The 21,712-nt window shown below is 47.2% G+C and overlaps 1 protein-coding gene across 2 annotated transcripts in view; it reads left to right on the top strand.

The window, feature by feature from the left end:
- PMP22 (peripheral myelin protein 22) overlaps positions 1-19,273 on the top strand; it is a 31,573-nt gene extending 12,300 nt beyond the window's left edge. For both annotated transcript variants that reach the window (XM_045527156.1, XM_045527155.1), the window contains exons 4-5: positions 10,657-10,797; positions 18,001-19,273. In XM_045527156.1, the coding sequence (XP_045383112.1) occupies positions 10,657-10,797; positions 18,001-18,164 (305 nt within the window). In that variant the 3' untranslated portion in view covers positions 18,165-19,273. The remainder of the gene's footprint in view (positions 1-10,656; positions 10,798-18,000) is intronic.
- Positions 19,274-21,712: the final 2,439 nt, after the last annotated feature.

Here is a 21,712-nt window from a genome sequence, read left to right as displayed (position 1 = left end):
ATCTCTACCCAAGTAATGGCTCTGATTTTACAGGCCCTTGTGGGATGCTGGGGCCCTGGAGGGCTGAGGGACGGAGAGGGGATGGGATATGGTATCAAAATGCTGATATTCCAGTCCTCAAAATTTCTCGTCAGATGCCAGTGCAGGCGCTAATACGGAGTGCTCGTTTGAACCTATGTCCGAACCATATAATCCTTGAAGTGTTTGCTTTTAAAAAACTTCAGTTGCATCTCTGGGATTTCACCAGCTTGGAGAAAATATCCCTTATATTTCAGGAGCAGGGATTGGCCATGCACAACCTGAGGTTGTAGATGTTGATTTTTGTTGCCCTTGATGTCTGGATGAAGCCTTCTGAGTGTGCAGTTGTCCACACACGTGGGCCCCCAACAGTGGCAGGGACCTGAGTCACCTAGGCCATCCCTCCTTCCACCCCCAGCTAGCGGCAGATGGCCACACATGTTCATCCTACTAGCGATGGAGAACTCACTCCCTTTCAAGAGGGCCCTTTCATGTTTGAAGAGATAACAATGAGGTCCATTCATTTGTTCCTCAAGTCTACGGAGCTCATCCTATGCCCTGGGCACTGTTCCAGGAGCTCGGCTCACAGAGAGGAGCAAGAAAGCCCAGGTCCCTGCTCTGGCGAGGCCGCCAGTTAGCTGGGGGGAAACAGGCCAGATACAGTCAATTAATCATGGTGGACAGCGGAAAGTGCCTGCAGGAAGCAAACAGGGTGATGAAACAGAAAGCCTCACTTGGAGGAAGGGGCTGGGCAGGGAAGGCGGCTTCCTTCCCTAGTCATGTGGATTGAGCCTTAAAAGCCTGGGTGGGACTAGTCCTGTGAAGAACCACAGGAAGAGAATTCCAGGAGATAAAAGGAGGTGCCAAGGCCCTGAGGCAGGACAAGTTCCTGGAGGAAGGAGGATGGGCGGGCAGGGGTGCTGGATGGCTGGGGCCTCCCAGGCTGTTGTACCGAGCAGGCTGTTTGGGACACTGTTGTGGGTTTTAAGTGGAAGTGTGGCATGATTTGATTTGTGCTTTCAAAGCTCATTGTGGCTGCGATGTTGAGAGTGAATTCTGGGGAGAGGCAAGGGTGGAAACTGGAAACCAGGAAAGAGGCTGTCGCCATCGTGCACACTGGGCACAGGAACACCAGTGTGGAGGTGACAGGAGCACAGACAGCTCATGCAGGGGCCAGGCGCTGTCTGAGGAGCTCTGCGTTTAATCCTCATGGGAACTGTAGGAGGCAGGTGGTGGCTTGGCTGGAGACAGGAGTAGAGAAGGAACCAGGGCTGATGACAGGATTTGCTGATGGTGGAGGGGACAGGGAAAGGATGATTCGAGGTGACTTCGAGGTTTTGGGCTTGAGCAGCTGAGTGTATAACGGGGTCTCGAGCTGAGCTAGGGAAGATGGGAGGAGGAACAGAGGGTGTGGGGCAGGAGTGGAGATCAGGATTTGTGTTTTGGCTGTGAGAGGTGTCAGCCCACACTGGGATTTAGAAGTGTGTAGCTCAGGGGAGAGGTCCGGGCTGGAAATTCAGACTGGGGAGTCATTTATCTATGCGGAGGGGTATTCAGTGTCACAGTGCGGAATCAGGTTACTTGCGGGGCCAGTGGAGCAGAGAGGGCAGGGAGAAGGGAATGGGGTCTGGAGCTGAGTCCTGGGCACTCCAGCCGTTCACGGGGGGGACAGGAGGGAGAGGAGATGGGGAAGGGGCAGCCAGTGATGTGGGAGGAGTGTCAGGGGATATTGTCACTTAACAAGTCACTTTGTTAAATCCAAGTCCTCCCCTCTTTTGTCCAGTCATTTCTGGCGGCCTTCATTCATGCCTGATGTGCTGGACTTGGGTTTGACCAAGTCACATGGCTTGTCCTCGAGCCATTTAAATCTCGGTGGTGCCCCCAGACCAGCGCGGGGTGACCGCATCCTCTCCTTCATGTGACAACTCTTCAAATATTTGACCACTCCGACTTTCCCTTCTCTTCCGGTGGTGCCCCCTTCCTTCCTTCAGTGGCTTGTGTGGTGCCGGTGAGACCCGCTGCCGTCCCAGCTGTGTGGCGTGCGGCCTGTGGCCAGCAAGCGCGGGCCTCTTCTTGCCCCTCTGAACCGGGCCGGTGGTTTGGCTCGGCAAGGTGATGGGCAGAGAGCAGGGACAGCCTCTCCCCTTTGCCACGCCATTCTGCTTCCTCCTGCTCTAGCCTCTGTGGGTTCTAAACCTGAAGAATGGCGGTAGGATCATTTGATTTATTTGATTTCGAACATACTGACCTCCTCAGCGCCCCAGTGTGCTGTAGGGAAGAAAGCAGCAGACGGGGTGTCAGGAGTCCTTGCTCTTCTGCACTGGGTCTGCCTGTAACACACTGGGGAGCCTGGGCCAGTCCCCTGGTTTCCCAACAGCGAGCTGGCTTGGAGGCGTAGGACCTGGGGTCGGTGCCCACACGTCGCACGGGTCCCGGGGACTCTGTTCACATTCAGGATGTGATTGTGGCATAGGAGGATCCTACAAGGAGCTGGCCTTTGGGCCGGGCCTTGGGGATGGGGTGGAATTCCAGCAGGCACAGGGAGCAGAGTGGGGCTTTATGCCTCGGGAAGGGTGTGTGGTTTACTGTCACTAGTGGGGGTGGCGGATGTGTTGTTTCTGGCTCCTAATTTTCTTGATGCTTGGCCTTTTTGCATCCTTTGGGGGGAAAAGGGGGACTCTGATTATTCCTATGTGGAGAATTCCTTCTAAACCCAAAGATCTTGAAGGGAACCCAATCATTCCCTGTCCATTGTCTGTTGGTGCAGCTCATGACTGTGCAGGGGAAACTGTCTTTCTCCTTTCTAGCCACTTCCTGTGGCCAAACTCAGCGTTTTCAAGTGGGCTGTTCTTAAAAAAATAAAAAAAGTTTTCCTGATAAATGAGTTTAAAAAAAAAAAAAAACAGTAAACTTTAAAAATTAAGCAGGCTTTTTTAAAAAATGGCAGGACTTCTCATAGCTTTTGATAATTCATTGTAAGTTGTGAATGTTCAAGGACGGAGGTTAATATTAATATCCTTGATCATGCAATCCACACGCCCTCCTGCCCTCTTTTTTCTTTAATATCAGCTGGTGGAGTAAGTTTTCCAAGAACAATTCTTTGAGAAACACATCCTACCCTGATCCTCCTGTTTCTAGAGATTTCCAACAAGTGTGTAAAAAAAGCCTCAAATAGCTTACTATGTTCAGGTAACCTCAGGTACCTCAGTGGCTGCATGATATTTCCTGTTCAAGTCCAAGCACTAGTTAGCAGAACAAGAACGTGGGTGTCAAACCACAAAACTAGACTCTGAAATGAGTTTCTGTGCCTGCCCGAAGCCTGGTGATCAGGAGTGCAGTGATCGGATGACTGTGCCAGGTGCAGCAGGGACACCTGACATGCCTTCCACCTGCTGGGCAGCCTGTGCTCACTAGTGGCCACCCACAGGGTTTGCTCCAGCTGAAGTGCCCCCCACAGTGACCTGTTGAAAGCACCTTCCATGTGACCTTCATCATCTCTGTGAGCTCCTGGCCTGCAGGTAGCTTTCCCCGTCGTCGTCTTTGCCTTCTCCATGGGTCCCTGGCGAAATGAGTCTGTGCCCCATTTCCAAGCTGCCACCTGGGCTGTATGGGGAAGAAGTTGAATTCCTGGAGCTGAACCCACGTGGGGCTCTGGCCACGGTCCAGTGGGTGGGCGAAGCGCAGAGGCAAAGGCTGCATTGTTAGGATGGGGCCTCTCGGGAACTCAGCTATTCCCGGAATGGCATTCACACCGAGAAATTAGGAAAATGGCGATCTGTGTGATGGGAGTGGGTTGGGAGGTGTGGGGTCCTGGTCTTGGGGGTCACGTGCTTTGAAAACAGACTAGCACTGATGGCCTCTTTGCTTATGGCTTTTTCTTTTCGGGCTTCTCAGCGTCTCTTCCGACTCTCTTGCGACTGTCCTTCCTTTTGCTTTCAGAAAAACCTTTTCTCTTGAGTCAGGAAGCTTTTATGAATTAAGTACCCAGAGTGAGACCCCAGGTGGGGAAGGGGTGGAGAGGGGTGGGGTGGCTCCGGGCTGGTAATGAGAGGTGCAGATGAACATTACATTTCAAAGTGCTTTATCCGTTCTGAGCTCTTAACTCAGTGGACTGTGGGCCCCGGGCTAAGAATACAGCTGAGGGGGCAGATGCATTTCCTTCATTGCTCAGCTGCTCCTGCAGCAGGAATCTGACCTTGAAGTGAGCTTTGATCGTTTTGCAACTCAAACTTCCCGTTATCTGCTGGGGGAGCCTGGGCTGTGGGCAGCTGCAGCCCATGTCAGAAGGCTGTCAGCAGCTCTTGTTCCTGACATTTGCGGTAGAACAGTAGGTCTTCAAAGAGCTTTAGAGTTTTTAATTCCAGTGTTCAGCACGAAGGTTGGAGATTGGCTTAAAACTCTGCCACTGGGAACCCCACAAATATTTACCAGCCGTCCACTTTGCACCAGGCACTGCGTGAGGCCTGGAGAGTGACAGCGGGTACTAGACATGGACTCTAATTCTGCAGACTGCAACTCGGGAGAGGGACAGAGTTGAGGTTGCTGCACTGGGTGAATGTAGAAGTCCTCAGGTCTGCCTCTGGGGATGTTGGCCTGACCTTAGGTTCGACCTGTATAAAACAGGTTTGCAACTGGCAGCCTCTTCCCTTGCATTGTATTTCTCTCATCTCTAATAATTATTTTCTATACATCTCACTTGCTTTGCTGTGCAGGGGTTGGCAAAGTAAAGCCAGCACGCCAAATCTGGCCTAATTTTGTAAATAAGATTTCATTGCATAAATGGCCATGCCCATTCATTGACACACTGGTCTTGGCTTTGCCTGATTTTGTGCTACCAAGGAAGAGTTGCGCAGTTGCTAAGGAGACCATACAAGCTGCAAAGCCTAAAGTACTTGCTGTCTGATTCTGTAGCACCCTGTGTTGGAGAGAGACATGAACTGATGCCAAAGGTGCATCGAAACACTCTTTGGAGTTGTGGTTGGTGCATTCATGACCCGGCTTATGTGAACGCTGGGGCCCTTATTGTGATACTGCTTGGTGTGGCCCAGGAACTGCACCCTTGTGACAGTCTGCAGTGCTTGTCTACCCTGCTGCTCACATCGGCCTTTGGCTGGGGTTGTTTTATTTGCACTATCCTTTAACGGAGCTTTTCTAGAAATGTGTGAGTACCCTAAGTTAGAGAAGAGGAATTCAAGGCCCAAAAAAGGAACAGGGCAAGGCAGGCAGGTGGTCAGCAGCATTTGCAACAAGCCCGTGCCCTGGGCTGTCCTAGCTGGAGTGCACAACTGCGGGGTGGAGTTAGCCTTTGCACCTCCTCACCCGGATCCCATCCTGTCATTTCCGGGGCATGTGATACCCACTGTCTGTGACTGCCCCGGCCATCCATCTGTTCCAGTTCTGATGAACAATTTTGGCTGGGGAACAATGTCATATGAGCTTAGGAATCTCTGCAGGGCTCCGTGGGCTTCCCTTTGAACAACAACTACGAGGGCTCTTGAATCTTCATTTGGGGCTGGCGTGGAGGCTGCGTCCTCCTGGGCTGGGCTGTTTTCCCTTGCTGCCCCATGTAGTTTCTGATCCATGGCGTTTGGGGAAAAAAAAAGTCCCCGTTTGTCTTTGCATATGGAAGCCCCATCCTGCCTGAGATTCCAACAGCTCTCTGAACTTTGGAATCCTAACTCTTAACTTATATTATTGACTGCTGTGTCTTCTTAACCCTATAATTTTTTAAATTGGTCTTAATCATTCAAGTAGTGCATGTATTACATGAAAATATTCCCCTTGTTAAAAATAAATCAAAGGATAAAGATGGAGCAAAAGGCTTCTTCATTCCAACTCCAGTTCCTGGGGGGTCCCCGTTGATGTCAGCTTGACACATCTTTGGCCCTTTTTTCTATGAACATGTGCTAGTATGTGGATGTCTCTATACACATACATGGTTTTTTGGTGTGTGTTTACAGAGCTGTTGTGTGTACAGCTCACTCCTTTCACTGTCTTGGAGATCCTTCAAAGGCTCTTCATTTTCTAACCCGTGAGTTCTTTAATTGCTGCAAAACATTCCATTGTAGGGATAACCCCTAATTTGGTTTCCGTCATAGGAATGATGCTGCAATGAATGTCCATATTCATTTCTCTTTGAGAATATGCTCAAGTATTTATCCAGGATATAGTGATTAAATTGTTGAGTCATTATGCTCCAGGCGTTGAAAATTTTAAATATATTCTGCCAAATTGCTGGTCATAAAAGGATTCTATTATTATTATTCCTGTGAACAGTGTATATAGTTACCTATCACACATTTACTCTGCTGATATTATGAATTTTTTTAATTTTTGCCAATTTGATGGATAAAAATCGATGTCACATTCCTCATGGATTTCATGTGAGGACTAGCGAGGTTGAGCACCTTTGAATACGTTCTTTGGTCATTCATATTCCCCTTAGCTAATCACATGGCTTTTTAATTTTATATTTAGCTCTTGAATCGCTCTGGAATTTAATTTTGTGAGTGATGTGAGCTAGAGATCTGATTTTATGTTTTATCAAATGAACAGCCAACACCACTTATTGTCTATTGTATTCTTACCCTCTGATTCATATGCTATGTTTATTATATGCTACATTTACATGCATACCTCTAAAGCCTTAATTCTGCCCCATTCTTTTATTTTTCTTTCATGACTAATGCTATAGTGTTTGAATTACTAAAACTTTATAATATAAATATAAACTATGAGATATTTTATTAATTAATAATTATATAATTATGAATATTTATGATTGTTTATTAATTATGTATTTAATATAGTATATCATAATAAATGTAGCATAGATATATGTTTGCTATCTGGTAGGTGATATCCTGACTCATTGGTTTTACTTGTTTTTCTGGTTTTCATTTGTTTATTTTTCAGTGGCTGTTGTGTTTGGTTCAAAATTTTTCTTGACCATTATGGTTCATTGTCTTTTAGATGAATTTTTGATTCATTTGTGATATTGATTAGGATAGCATTGAATTGGTAGATTATTTTGGATACAATTGGCATCTTTGTAACTGAGTGTTTCCATCCAGGAACGTAGCATGTTTCTGTTTCTTTAGTGCTTCTTTTATGTACTTGAATAAACTTTGTCTGCCTTACTGATGTCTCCCCTCAAAGAACCAGATATTTTTAATTAAATTTATTTTTTATACTTTTGCTATTTCATTAATCTCTGCTTTTATCAGTATTAAGTCAACTAATTTTGGATTTATTTCATTCTTTTTTTTCTAGCTTGTTGAGTTAAAAGTTTAGTTGACTCATTTTCAGTATTTTCACATAAGGGTTCACGCCAGGCATGGTGGCTGACACTGTAATCCTAGCACTCTGGGAGGCCGAGGTGGGTGGATCGCTCAAGGTCAGGAGTTCGAGACCAGCCTGAGCAAGAGTGAGACCCCATCTCTACTAAAAATAGAAATAAATTATCTGGCCAACTAAAAATATATATACAAAAAATGAGCCGGGCATGGTGGCACATGCCTGTAGTCCCAGCTACTCGGGAGGCTGAGGCAGTAGGATCGTTTAAGCCCAGGAGTTTGAGGTTGCTGTGAGCTAGGCTGACGCCACAGCACTCACTCTAGCCCAGGCAACAGAATGAGACGCTGTCTCAAAAAAAAAAAAAACAAAAAAACTGCGCATAAGGGTACACACTTTCCTCTGAGTACGGCTTTGGCCACAGCCCGCAAGTTTGACATGTCATTCCTCGCTGAAGAAATATTTATTTTTCATTTTGATTTCTTTATCCAAGAGATTATCTGGAACACCTTTTGAATTTTCAAATTTATTTTGGCTAGTTTGTTTTCATTTCTAATTTCTGTTTGTCTTTAGTTGTATGTTGTACCTATATCGTTTCTGCCTTCTTTAAAATTTATGGAGATTTTCTTTGTTGCCTAATGTATGACAAGTTAGTAAGATCATCCCATGTGTCTTTGAAAATAATTTATAGTCTTTGTCATTTAGACACAAATTTTTTATATATCTATTGGCTTGAATTTAATTCTGTTATGTATAAATAATCTATATCCTTCCTTATCGTTGGTCTATCTGATTATTCTGAGGGACGAGGCTAAAGTCTTCCACTGTGATTACAGCTTTATATTTTGATTGTTTTTGCTTTATACTTTTCCAGGCCATGTTATTATATGCATAAAGGCTTACAACTGTGATTTCTTCACACTTAGGTCAAGTAAACTGGAAGTAAAGTCCAAGTCAACTGAATCCTTCCCTTGTGAAACAACCCTCTTTAGACACGTTCATCCTTTTAACATAAATTCTGTTTTGTCTGATGCTATTATTACTTTACTTGCTTTCTTTTTATTAATATTGACCTGGAACTTCTTCTTAGAATCTTTTTGTTTTCGACTGCTGTTTGTTTTATTATATCTCTTGTATCAGAATATAGCTGGAATGATTTAATCCAAGATAAAATTCCACATCTTCTAATGAGTGCCTGGAACCCCTTCACATATATCATGGTGGGTGCTGTAGTTGGACTTGCTGCCTTAATGTATGTGTTTTATTTATCATGGTTATGGCGAAAACCACCTTTACATCTTTGTATCACCAGAACTAACCAGAGGGCTTGGCTCAAAACAGTAGGTATTCAACAAATCTTCATTGAATAAAAACGTCCTTGATCCCCTAATTCTGATCTGATTTGAGAATCAATTTGTGGCAAAACAACTCAGTTTTTTTGTAATGGGGTTGGAACTAAAACTCAGTAATGGGGTTGGAACTAAAATTCAATTTATTGGTGAAAGAAGTTTCAGGAAGTATTTAGTTCCATCATTAACTCTTAGGGACATTTCCTACTCATGTAGATGTAACATATAAAGATTTTAAGTTTTCTCTGTACGTGCCGTCTGGTTGTAGTTCTTGCTCACAATGACAGCGGAGGTAAAGCCAGAGGCAAATTCGCAGAATTGGAGAAAGGGATTCAGGGTGTCATCCCCACCAGCCCTGTTCCTTGTGAGAGCGCCCAGTGAAGAACGTTTCCCAGCCCAAGTGAATCCCTTTGTTTTAGCTTCAGATTTAGATCTCAGATTTCTTTGTGTTTCCAGCTGCATCTACCAGAGTGCTAGATAATTTGTTTACTTAAAAAAAATAATATGATGGCAACATTATCTCTATGGCAAAGTGCTCCTCCCAAAGAACCTCTCTGCCGGGTAAAGACAAGCAGATTGAATTAAGGTTATGTCATAGTGGAATCAGGATGGCTCACAACCCATTAGACCTCATTTTCTTGCCTTAATTGACAAAGCATTGAAAAAATAAAAGAAGCGTCTATTGTGCTGCAGTGGAAGGAGGACTGGGGTGGAATCAACGTTCTCCCTGGCTTGGCTGGGTCACTCGGGCTTCGCCAGACATCTCCGGAAATCTCTCTCAGTGCAAAGAAGCTGGGTTATTTGATTTCTCAGGTTTCTTCCGACTCCAAAATGCTTCCAGTCTGTGTCTTGGAACAATCTCATGTGAAACCCTAGCAACAGTTAACCTCATCAGCACCCTTAAAATTCTGCCGTGAGCTACTTGCGACTCACAACTGGTTTATCTTAGTCCGTTAATTATAGACCATTCAGATTTCATGGCTTTGAGTACTGGGTTAAGCACTGATGTGGGAGAGGGTGAAACCCTGTAGCTTCTCCAGTTGCTGCTCCCCCTTGCGAGCAGTGCCCGCCCCACTGTCATGTGGCACTTGGAAGAAAGGACAAAGGCCAGATGCGGCTCTGCTAAGTAAACCCTGTGCCTTCCCTCTAGAGTGTGGAGTGCAGGTTGTCCTCCCCTCTTCCTTCCTGAAATGACACGAGTTTGCAGTGGATGGTGAGCTGGAGAGACCACAAGGGACACTCTCTTCTTTGTCTGAATTTCAGTTGGAGGCTCGGAGATTTGATCTGAGGTTCGTGGCTCAACAGAGATGAGGAAGTGTGAGCCTCGATCCTATCTGGTGATTTGCTGAGCACAAGCTGCCTGTGCAGAGGCTAATGGCCGTGGTCAAGACTGACCAAGACAAAAGGCACAGTGTGGCCAAGGGACGGCCTTCAGACCCATGCAGAGTATACCTTTCTCTGTCAGTGTTTTCCTCCATTCCTCTAAAAAATTAGTTTGGGCTCTAGCAGCCACTCCCTTGATCTTTACTTCTCCTCGGGTGATGCAGATATTTTGAACAGTGGTTTTCAACTATTATTCCTGGCACATGGGAGTTCTGATAAGCCCTTAAAAGACCCCCGAGGGCAAGAAGAGAAAAGACAGTGGGTGAGGCCCAGGCCCTCTGTAACACACATGTTAATATATACCCATAAGTAACAATACTGGCACAAATGCTGGAAGGAAATTCAATATGTTTTAACTTGAGAATGGTAAGACTGTAGATATTTTCTTACAGCTCTTTCCTAAAATGTCCACAATTAAACATGCATCATATATATGTGTGTGTGTGTATGTATTTTTTTTTTCTCCCAAAGAAACTGTGAAATGAAGAATGACTTTTTAGAGGGCAAAAGTGAATTGTCTGAGTTCTGCTAAGGAGAAGGCTTATGCTGCCCGTGAGGCAGAGCCCTCCCTGGTTGTGGCTGGCTTTCCTAACCATGTGTCTCTTTCCCCCAGAATGGCTGCAGTCTGTCCAGGCCACCATGATCCTGTCTGTCATCTTCAGCATTCTGTCCCTGTTCCTGTTCTTCTGCCAGCTCTTCACTCTCACCAAAGGGGGCCGGTTTTACATCACTGGAGTCTTCCAAATCCTTGCTGGTAAGTTGTAGGTGGGAAAGTCCATGTGGCAGCTGGGCCTGTCCAAGCCTGCAGAATGATTAGTTTAGAAGAAGGATGTCACCCCAGAGTGACTGGTGTTTGTGAGTCTGCCTGTTGGATGCTTTTCATAAAGTGCAGGGGTGTGTGTGTGTGTGTATGTGTACATGTGTCTTAGAATTTGGGAACTCTCCACTTCTCCCCGGGATGAGGTGCATGTGAACAAGAGCTGAGGGGCTCTGGAGGGAAGGTCCCCACCCAAGCCAGATGTATCATCAGAAATGAAGCTCAACCTGGACATATAATCAGAGGCAAATACTGAGGATATCGGTAGAGCAAAGGCCAAATTTGAGGGCTGTTGCTGTAGATTACATTATGCCCAAGAAACCTTCTCTCCTTCAGTGTAGAAAATGGCCCTCACGTGCTGAGAGCTGGCACATGTGTCTTCTGTATGTGTCGTCTGCCTGTAGGTTGTGACGCAGTGACACTGATAAATTCTTGCCCTTCTTTACTCTAGTTCCTAGGTTCTACTGGGCTTTGATTTACTCTTGTCATCCTCTGATGTCTTCATTTGCACTGCTGGGTGACATGCATCATTTCCGAACATGACAACACATGAAAACACATGAAAGGTCTCCTTCATCTCCTCCCTAAACTGTCTTCAGCTTCATTGGACAGGTTATCCACACAGGCAGTGCCTCCGGATTCTGGCTAGCGTCTTGCTTCTTTGGCTCTTCCTCTCCCCACCCCCGGCCCCCGGGGCTGTCAGCTGCAGGTTGGCTGAGTCAGCAGGGCATTGGGGAGACAGGCAGCCACTGTGGTGGAGTCTACGGTCCACGTTCATAAATCACAGCTCTGGGTACAGTGAGGTGTTCTGGATTCTGGCCCCCTGAGGCGGCAGAGGACACAGCATCTCTTGTTTTGGTTGGCTGTCAGATGCCTGTGGCGCCATGTCACCGCCCTGTGCGCAGGGGCAGTCGTTGGAAGGCTGAGAGCAGCCCACGCATGCTTGCTGCGTGGATGGGCAGACACGAGGCCTCATACAGGGTTGTGTGGGAAGACACAGCCTGAGGGTGAATGTCGGTGCCCCTTTCTAGAAGCCAGAGAGTTACCCTTCCCTGGAAAAAGGAAGTAAACTGAAGAGCCACTCCTCGTTAGACACTTAAATACAACATTTCAATGTCCACGGTTTGGGGATTTTAAAACCAAACTGGGCTTTGCTACTTGCACAGGTTTTATTATACCAAGCCCAAGCTCCTGCCTTGCTGCCAGCTCTGTTAAGTGACTAATCAGGCAGTGAGATACCATTTCTAGGTACATTAAAGTGAAGAGCTATGCTCCATTTTCAGATGAGATAAAGAAAGCTGTAATGTATTCTGGGGTTTCTTCTTTTGCTCACTCATGGTTTGATATCAAATCGAATGATGATCATATCCATTGCATCAGTGAATATGTCCTCTAGATAATTACTGTGGACTCATGGACCAGAAGTTTTATAACATATTTATATTCAATCCATACAAGCTTGTTATTTTACTGATGAATAAACTGAGCCCAGGAGAGGTAAATGAAGGCCCAGGTCACCGAGCTCGTGGGACGATTGAGTGCTTACACTGCCACACAATGTGGATTGAATACAGCTGGGCACCTCTCCTCATATTTAGAGACACAGACTCCACAAAAAATTTTAAAGAACACAACATCCAAGGCAGAAGCCCTTCTTTGTATGTTATCTTCCATTGGAGCTGATTTACCCTCATTGAAGGGGAAGTGCAAATTTGCACCTTTCATTATTCTGAAGCTCCGAGCATCTGTGGCGAGCACGAACCTGGACCGTCGGACCTCGTCACACCCACAGTAGGCACCGAGGAGGGTTCGGTTGCTGTTGAAGGAGCAACAGACAGCACCTTCATCTCCATTCTTCCCACTGAGATAGTTCAGCTTTAAATTCTCAAATAATATCTTCTTCACAACATTTTAGGCCGAAACTCAGCTCAGAGATAAGAACTGTTAAGTCACACAAGTAGCTGCACTGCTATGTGTTAAAATATTTCCATTCAGCCAAACTCTCTTAGGTATTGACATTTTCTGATCTTCCAAAATGTATTTACTAATTCATACTTGTCTCAACGCCTTGATTCCTCTCTGAACTCGATGCAAGTGTTTAGCACTGTGCTGTGAACACCTTTATGTGAAAGCGCATGGTCCCTTCCTCTCGGATCCCCTTTGAAATCTAGCTGCTTATCTCTCGCCAGACCTAGTCTTCAGCTGTCAGCTGGTCAGTTTAGGTCCCTGTTTGAATAGGAAGTTATCTTGAATTAGAAATGAGCTAAACTAACAGTGTAATTTACAAGTCCCAAGAATGTTCTGTCCTTTCTTGTCAGCCCCAGTCCAGATGATCTGAAAGTTGGTCTCCTAAGAACCTCAGCTCTCTGGAATGTTGCATTTGAAATTGCTGCAGGGTCTTTCTGCTAAAGCTAAGAACTGAAAGAGTTCATAGGGACTCTACTTAGAGATCTCCTGCCTCCTTTAGCATGTGACAGTTCTAAATCAACTTTGTCATGTTGTTTCCCAATTCAGCGACTGTTAAGAAGCTAGTAACTAGAGAGCAAATTAGGGTAGGGTTGTTGGAGATTAGGACTAGTGAAAACTTGGGAAGCGACAACTTAACATCAAGGGAGACGTCGGAAAAGCTACAACAAAACAAAAGACATAATAAGGAAAGGTAGGAGGGGAGAAAGGAAAGAAAGTAGAAGAAAGAAGCCCCACCGTGACGGGATATAAAATCTAAGAGTGTGCCTTCCGCGGGAGCTAGTTTCCACGGAGGGCAAGTGCATTTTAAATGGAAAACCCCAGAATCTCTGCTGAGTCTCCTAAGTGGCTGTTACAGGCTGAATTATCTCTGTACGGGCTTCCCTTTGGGGGCCCAGCTGTGGTCTTTACAGAGCATGCACGTGAGCTTTGCAGGAAAGGCAGGTTGAAAGGTGTGCGGGGCTTGGGGGTTGAGGAGCTGTCTCCGTCTCCTTGCTCTAGATGACAGCTCTGTGTGGCCAGAGGTCTCCCTGGTTTGCCACATCGTCCCCTCTCCAGTGAGCCACAAGGCTCCCCGTTAAGAACTGTCTTGCCTTGATCACATACTTCCCTTAGGTTGGCTGCTTCCAGGATGCATTTCAGAGGGTGCCTTCCTCTAGTTCAGTGCTTTCTAGCCTGAGCTGCATGTCAGAATCCCCTGGGATGCTTTTTAAAAAATGCCAGTGCTCAGGCCTCGTCTCTGGAGCATCTCATTGAGCTCTGGGGCCGCCCCCTGGGTGACTCTGATGCCCCTCCAGGGTTGGGAAGCACTGACGTAGCCATTCAGTTGCCCCTAGTCCCACTGTAAAGTCTTCCAGGACCTTTCCCTCACAGACAGCTCATCCCATTCCTGGGCTATAGAGTCCTCTAAACCTGCTTCTCAGAGAAGGAACATCCTGATCGTGCATCTGGATTTCGGAGCCATTCTTGTTTTCAGAACCTACAGCCATCTGTGTCTGGACGCAGTTATCCTTGCCTTAGCTCTGATGGGTCGGGTTACACCAGATGGGAAAACATCAAGGAATTCGTATAGATACAGACCTAGAAAGAAAGTTTTGCATGTTTCGATTTATTTCCCTACTTAGACCCAGCAAGGAGCTCCACGCAGGGCACACAGAAGGCCCTGAGTAACTGTTGTTTGGATGATTAGATAATTGTGTTTCCTCGGAGGAACCAGACACAGGTCAAATGTGTGGTTCCATTTGAGCAGAAAAGATGGTAAGGGGGACTTCTGAGTGAGGTTCACTTTTGAAATTTACTTTGTTTCATTTTGGTTTTTTAGACAGATCAATACAGATATAGGCATTTAGAATAAAAGAATTTGGGGGGATTAATACAAGCATAGCGCCCTTCTGTCCGGAGATTGACACGTGGCTCACGTCGGACACCATGTTTAGCAGCTCTCGCGGAGTCAGTCATTGTGGATGTCTCACTGCGGTGCCCAGAGCAGGGTGTGTGCTGTGGGTGGCTTCCCAGGCAGCAGGGGTCCCTGGATGCAAGGATGAAGACTGTGCTGGCAGCACAGAGAAGCCTCTGTGTGAGTCACACGTGCAGCCCGGCACTTTCAGGGGAACAGGTCTCACAGCCTCTGCCCTGCCTCGTTGGGCTGAGGATGAGGAGGGGGTGAGGCAAAGGCACTCGCTCCTCAACCCGACATCACGGCCTTCCCGTGACTGTCCTGGTGGTCTCGCTGACATCCCTTCCTGGCAGCTGCGCTCTGGCCTCCACCCCGGCCTCTGCAGTGCAAGGCACACTTTGACATCTGCTGGCTCGCGCCACTCCTTTCAACACTGCCGGCCGCTCGCTCCTTGAGACTTTACTCCCTTGGCTTCTGGGACATCCCCGTGTTCCCAGTGCCCGAGCGAGCACACCAGGCGGTGCTGCGGGCCCCTCGCCTCGGCCTCACCTGGGGCCCGGCCACTACTGTGTCCCAGCACGGTGGCATCCTTGGTAGGCATCGTGCCCGCTTCCTTTGTCTTTGCTCACTAACACCAGTGCCTCTATGCAAAGCCCTCCTCCGCCCCTTCCAGCCACCTGCCTTGTCCCTGCCCCTAAATCCTTCTTCCGCACTGCCGCCAGAGCCACCGTCCTGAAACGCACATCGGGTCGTGTTTCTCCTTTGCTCAAGGTTCCTCAGAGGCTTCTCGTCACAGCCGCTTTCGTGTGCCCTTGAAGCCTCTCTCTTTCCGGTGGCGAGCTGTCAGCTTGTCACGTGAGACTCTGTGTGGCTTCTCCAGTGCCCCAGTTTGGATTCGTTGCCCCTCTGTGCTCTCGGGGCACCTGGTGCATTTCTCTCCTTCTCTTGAAATTCCCGCACACGGCATTGACGGTGTCTGTGGGTGTGTCTGTCCTGGGCCTTGTCCCATTTATCTAGGTGCATCTAGAACAGCATCTAGAACGGTGCCTGCATGCAGTAGGCACTCATTACATGTTGACTGAACCAGCGGGAAGAGAGACGATAAGGAAGTAGTGGGAATTCCCGTGGCTCCCTTTGCCTTTGGGGGCTCCCTTCCAAGGTTCTGTGCCCCAGCGCTCACTTGGGGTTGCCGTTGCTGTTAAAGGGCCTGGCTGGAGACCTCGTCACAAGGGCGCCAGGAAGGACTTTCAGGGAGTTGTTGCAAGCACAGCCATCCAGGGACAGGTAGGGACTCTTGTGACCTGCAGGCCCAGCACCTTCTTGCTGTGTGGACAGGGTCAGTGTCCTTCCGCTCCCTGCCGACCTCCACTCCCAGACTCACGCCCCTCCCAGGGGGTCCGGGTCAGGGCCAAGAGCAGATTGCTCATCTGCAGGGAAGGCAGGACGTCTGCCTGCGTGTCAGGGCCTCGATTGCCTCTCCAGGGGGACTTTGATGACGCATCTCCACCCACTGGTTGCTGAGAAAGTGAGTCATGATCCACTTATTAGGAAGAATATTTGGCTTTGGGAGACAACTATTGTATGACATTAACTGCTCTGGTCTGCAGACGGAGGGTACCCAGCCAAAGAATTTCATTCTCTCTGTTTTTCAGGGCACATCTATTGCTTTACACACAAGCCATTTGGTCAGTCACTGCGCTTGTGTATCCTGCCTCTCTCTGTCCCTCTTGGTCAAGGACAAGCCGTTAGCACTCTCCTAGCACCTCGCACTCTGCCACGCCACCTTTCCCTTGTTGTAGCCCTGCCCTCGCTGGGTAGGTCAGACAGAACTCGAGAGACAACTTCAGTATGTCTGAAAGACAAGAATTAGCACTTTGTGTGAGCCGTGGAGCAGCAGGGCAAGATAATTGAGGGTCCCAGACCCCATGGCGAGTAAAGCATGTCCCCAGCACATGGAAATGCTGTTCTCCTCAGACGGCAATTCACCGGCTATGGTTCCCCTCTTGACAGGGACATCTTGGCTGCCTCCTGAGCCTTGTGTAGGTGGCAGGTCCTGGATCCCATCCCACTGTAGTTCCAGGACTATTGTGTGGCTCTGTCGACAGGGGCCAATCGAGTGGGAGTTTTCTCCTCTGAGTGCAGAAGGACAATCTTATCCGGGTGGTTAATGTGACATAGTCCCACTTCTGCACTTTGTTCAAACAAAGTTGCAGTGTCCAGTAAAATAGCAGCCCAAATAGCAGCGTAGGTTAGATGTAGGTGGTCCAGGGGCATTCGGAGCTTTGGAACCACATGAATCCCACACGGCATGCTGGGTTTATAATAGAGTCCCTCACAGCTTCTCAAAGACCTTGTTTTCAGGAGGGAACAGACTGGGCTTTGTGCAGCTCAAGCCTGGTGTGCTGACATCACCAAACCCCTCCCTGCCGGGGGACGCTGACTGTCACAGTCAGCCACCAGTTTGAGCTTGGCTGCCCCACAAGGCCTGAGCTGGAGGCCTTTCTTCTCTCACACACCAAGGGACGGCATTGGTGGGCCAGGAAGGGTGGCCTGACCTACCTGTGCATCTGATGCCCTTGGGTCCCTGTTTGGTCCTCAGACCTCACCCTGGGGACACCCAGTGACATGGAGTTTGCCCTCGACAGTCTTGCTCCTCTGAAGCCATGCTTCCCCCTCACCTCTCTCCATCCTCCTCGTTTCCCCCTCACCTCCTTGTCCCCCAGCAGTGCCCACGGGCATGGCACGCTCCATCTCTTACGTGGCAGCCCTGCCAGGGGCAGTGGAGCTCTGCGGTCAGCACGGAGACCAGTCTCTTGCTGTGGCCCAACTCTAGTTAATGGTGAAGTGCATTTCACTCCCGCTGGTTGGGGCAATGCCGCCGCTCATTTGTAGAGTGGTTCACGGGTTTGCAGGGGCTCCCACACCAACCACTCGTGGAAAGAGACAGGCTGGTGTGTCTTGCAACCTGAATGCTTGCTGGTCACCTCATGTGGCCTGGGGAGTGGTGACAGTTCAAGAAAGGAAAATGGGGCAGGAAATGTGAAAAGACCCTCAGAGATTATGGCCTGGATGGCCAAGATTGGAAGCGAAGAGCAAGTTGTTGTCCTTGCTCCTATACTTTCCAGCCGCCCCCTCTCAATTCTGGATCTGGAAGCAGATTCCTTCCAGAGTTAGAAAGATGCCTCCTGCACAGTGTTGTCAGCGGTGGGGGTGGCGGGGGAGGGGGTGCGCCCTGCCGTGAACTGTCCCTCACCCCGCTTGTCCCTCTCCTTCCCCAGGTCTGTGTGTGATGAGCGCAGCGGCCATCTACACCGTCAGGCACCCGGAATGGCATCTCAACTCCGACTACTCCTACGGCTTTGCCTACATCCTGGCTTGGGTGGCCTTCCCCCTGGCCCTGCTCAGCGGCGTCGTCTACGTGATCTTGCGGAAACGCGAATGAGGCGCCCGGACGGTCAGTCTGAGGCTCTGAGCGTACACAGGGAAGGGAGGAAGGAAACCAGAAAACAGAAAAAAAGAGCTAGCCAAAAAACCCAAACTCAAACCAAACCAAATAGAAAGCAGTTGTGGGGGGGTTGCTGTTGACTGAAGATGTATATAATATCTACGGTTTATAAAAGCTATTTATAACACTTTTTACATATATGTACATAGTATTGTTTGCTTTTTCTGTTGACCATCAGCCTCGTGTTGAACCTTAAAGAAGTAGCTAAGGAACTTTACATCCTAACAGTATAATCACGCTCAGTATTTTTGTTTTTATTCGTTTTGCCCACAAACAAAAGAACCCCGCCTTGCCCCTCCCCTTTCATTTGAAAGCAGATACCTCCCTCCCAGTCCACCTCATTTAGAAAGCCAAAGTGTGGGTACGCCCCGCATGGCCAAAAGCCCTGTTGTTGTGGGTGGCCCCGTGCATTCAGCCGAAACACCCGCTGCCTACGTGTGAAGCCTTCCACACGCACGGACAAAATGCCCAAACTGGAGCCCTCGGCAAAAACACGGCTGTGGCTTTGGAATACTTGCCGTGGCAGGTGGGGTATCTCGGTCACGCGTCTAAATGAGAAATCGGTGACAACAAATCTGTGAAATGGTGCTATGGATTTACCATTCCTTATTATCACTAATCATCTAAACAACTCACTGGAAACTCAATTAACAATTTACAACATAAAATAGAATGGAGACCTGAATAATTCCGTGTAATATAAATGGTTTGTAACCGCTTTTGTACCTAGCTAGGCTGCTATTATTACCATAACGAGTAAATCATAAAGCCTTCTTCACTCCTGCATTTTTTTTCTTACGGTCAGAGCATCAGGACAAGTGTCTAGACCCCTTGGGACTGTGAGTTCCCAGAGCTCGGCTGGATCTAGGCTGTTCTGTGCCTCCAAGGACTGTCTGGCAATGACTCGTATTGGCCACCAACTGTAGATGTATATACGGTGCCCTTCTGATGCTAAGACTCCAGACCTTTGTTTTTGCTTTGCTTTTTCTGATTTTATACCAACTGTGTGGACTAAGACGCATTAAAATAAACATCAGAGTAACTTACTGATCTCTCTTGGGTTTTTGTGGGGACCTGGGCATGGGTACAAGGTGTGTGTCAGGGTCGGGTGGAGAGCCTCAGTGGAAAGCAAAGTTGAGTTGGTGATTTGGGTTGCAGGATGGTGCTAAGGGACTAGAATCATAGCTGTTTTGCAGGCTACGGGGAACGCATGACACCTTCAGACGTCTGTGCAAACGTCTGCTAACTGGAAAGAGTTGGGAATTGCAGCCGAAACAGAAGCTGTGGGTGGACTGGAATGTTCATTCTGCTCAGCCCTCCCTTGTGCTCTGTTCTCTAACGATCCGCATGGGAAGCACAGATGCATGTCATGAGCTGCTCTGATACACCAGGAATGTTGGCATGAGCAGCACAGAGCCCTAACCTTGAGGTATGACATGATGAAAGGTCTGAATGATGGGGACTTGAGGCCAGACTTTCAGATAAAACATTAGTTGGCACCAAGCAAGGTCCTAACACCATCCAAGGGAGGGGAAGGGCTGAACTTGCCATCCGGCTCGAGGTTTCTGGGCTGTGTCTCATGCATACATATTTTTACTCATCGACCTTTTGTGCCTCTGCAATATGTCAAGCTAATGATGCACTTGATATTCTTCAATATTTATTGTGTACTTATTTTGAACTGGGCACCAGAGATCAAGAAAGAATGACATAATTCTTAACATCGAAAGGTCACATTGTAGTGAAAGATACAAGCAAATCAGTGACTATAATAGAGTTCAGAGCATAGAAGTTAAGCAGCCTGAGTTTGAACCTACCCTCTTCAACTTACCAGCTGTAGGGGGCTGGGAGGTCACTTAAACTCTAAGATTCAGTTTTCTCATCTGTAAGGTGGAGATGCCAACATCAAGGTTACAGGGTTGCAGGGATTAAAAGGAAGTGATACAGGTCAAGTGCTTAGCGTAGTGCCTGCTACCTAGAAAGCACTCTATGAATTAGAATGATTTTCACAAATGTTATGATAGGGGTGTATTTGAAGGAGGATGGAAGAAGGAAATATTGATTATTATGGGGTGTTCTCAGTATCAAGCTGCACATTGGAATCTCACATGCAGGCGCTCACGCTGGAGATTCAGATTCTGTGAGTCCATGTTGAAAGGTTTAAAGAACACTTCTGGTGACTACAGCGTGTAACTAAGGATGGAACCTCTGAGATGGTCCAGTTCTCAGACCAACATGCTAATGAATCACCTAGACACACCTGGGAATCCTGTAGGATGTGGATTATGATCCAGTAGGTCTGGGTGGGGCGAGAGTCTGCATTTCCAGCGAGTGCCTGGGTGGTGCTGGGGCTGCTGGTCCGTGGGCCATGCGTTGAGTAGCAAGGGCCCCGTGGGAAGCCAGCTTCAGGCACCTCAAGTTCTTCTGTCTTGGGCATCTGTGATAAACGGGCTTCTCCTTTCCAAGGTTTTCAGTAGTGACCTACTATTCTGCTTTCGACTAGGATAGTTTTAAGGTGGCACAGGTGGCCATATGAGACTAAGTGATTAAGAAAACTAAGAATTTTATTTCACAAGATTGTACTTTGAAAGCATCTGTTTTAATTTCATAGGCTGACTTTTATAACATTTTGTCAAAAATTAATATGGATAAGAACAGAGAAGAAAACAAAAAATGGTCCCTAGATCTTCCTACCCAGGTAACTCTGTTGGCATTTTAAAAAAAATAAAATATATCCAAGTTTATAACATCCTGACTATTTTTAGAGGGAAAAATAAAACCTGAAAGTTTCTTTCCCACCTACCCACAATGTCTTGCCAAAGGTAACTATAAGACATAGTTTTTTATAATTTCTTCCAGGAAAAAAAATGCCCACATATAGACATCTATTTATGTATTTCAAAAATTTATACAAAAGTGTTCATACTACTCACTTGGTTCTGTATATTTTTTTTCACCTAATGATAAAAACTGGAGATCATTCTATATTAGCATATACCTCATTCTTTTTAATAAGCACTGTTTCTTTCAAAATTTTGGGTAGTATTTTAGTGTGTTGCTGTACAAACCTTTATGTACCAGCCTCCTATTGATAGGCTGGCATTTGACTGATAGGCATTTGATTGTGTCCCTGTTTTTATTATAACCCAAAATGCTTCAGTGGACACCCTTATACATGAATATTAGTGAATTTTTAAAGTCTGTCCAAGTGTTAAATTCCTGGTAAGAATGTTGCCAAGACAAAGGGCAGGCATATTTTTAAAAATCTGATAGGTATTGCCAGCTTAGTCTCCAGAAAAATTATGCCAATTCCAATTGACAGTTGAGCCCTACTTTCAACATGGAACTCATGGATTCCACCAAGAACAGAGAAGTGTTAAAATAAAACACTTGAGTAGAAACAGCTTATCTGCTACCAGTTTCTTTGGATGTGGTTGTTACTAATCTCCCACCCATGGTCCAGTTTCACTGCCTTGGGAAACGTC

Source organism: Lemur catta, chromosome 15 (genome assembly GCF_020740605.2).
Source record: "Lemur catta isolate mLemCat1 chromosome 15, mLemCat1.pri, whole genome shotgun sequence".
Classification (NCBI taxonomy): Eukaryota; Metazoa; Chordata; class Mammalia; order Primates; family Lemuridae; genus Lemur; species Lemur catta.
The sequence above is the reverse complement of the archived record's forward strand: the minus strand, read 5'-3'. Positions and strand labels throughout refer to the sequence as shown.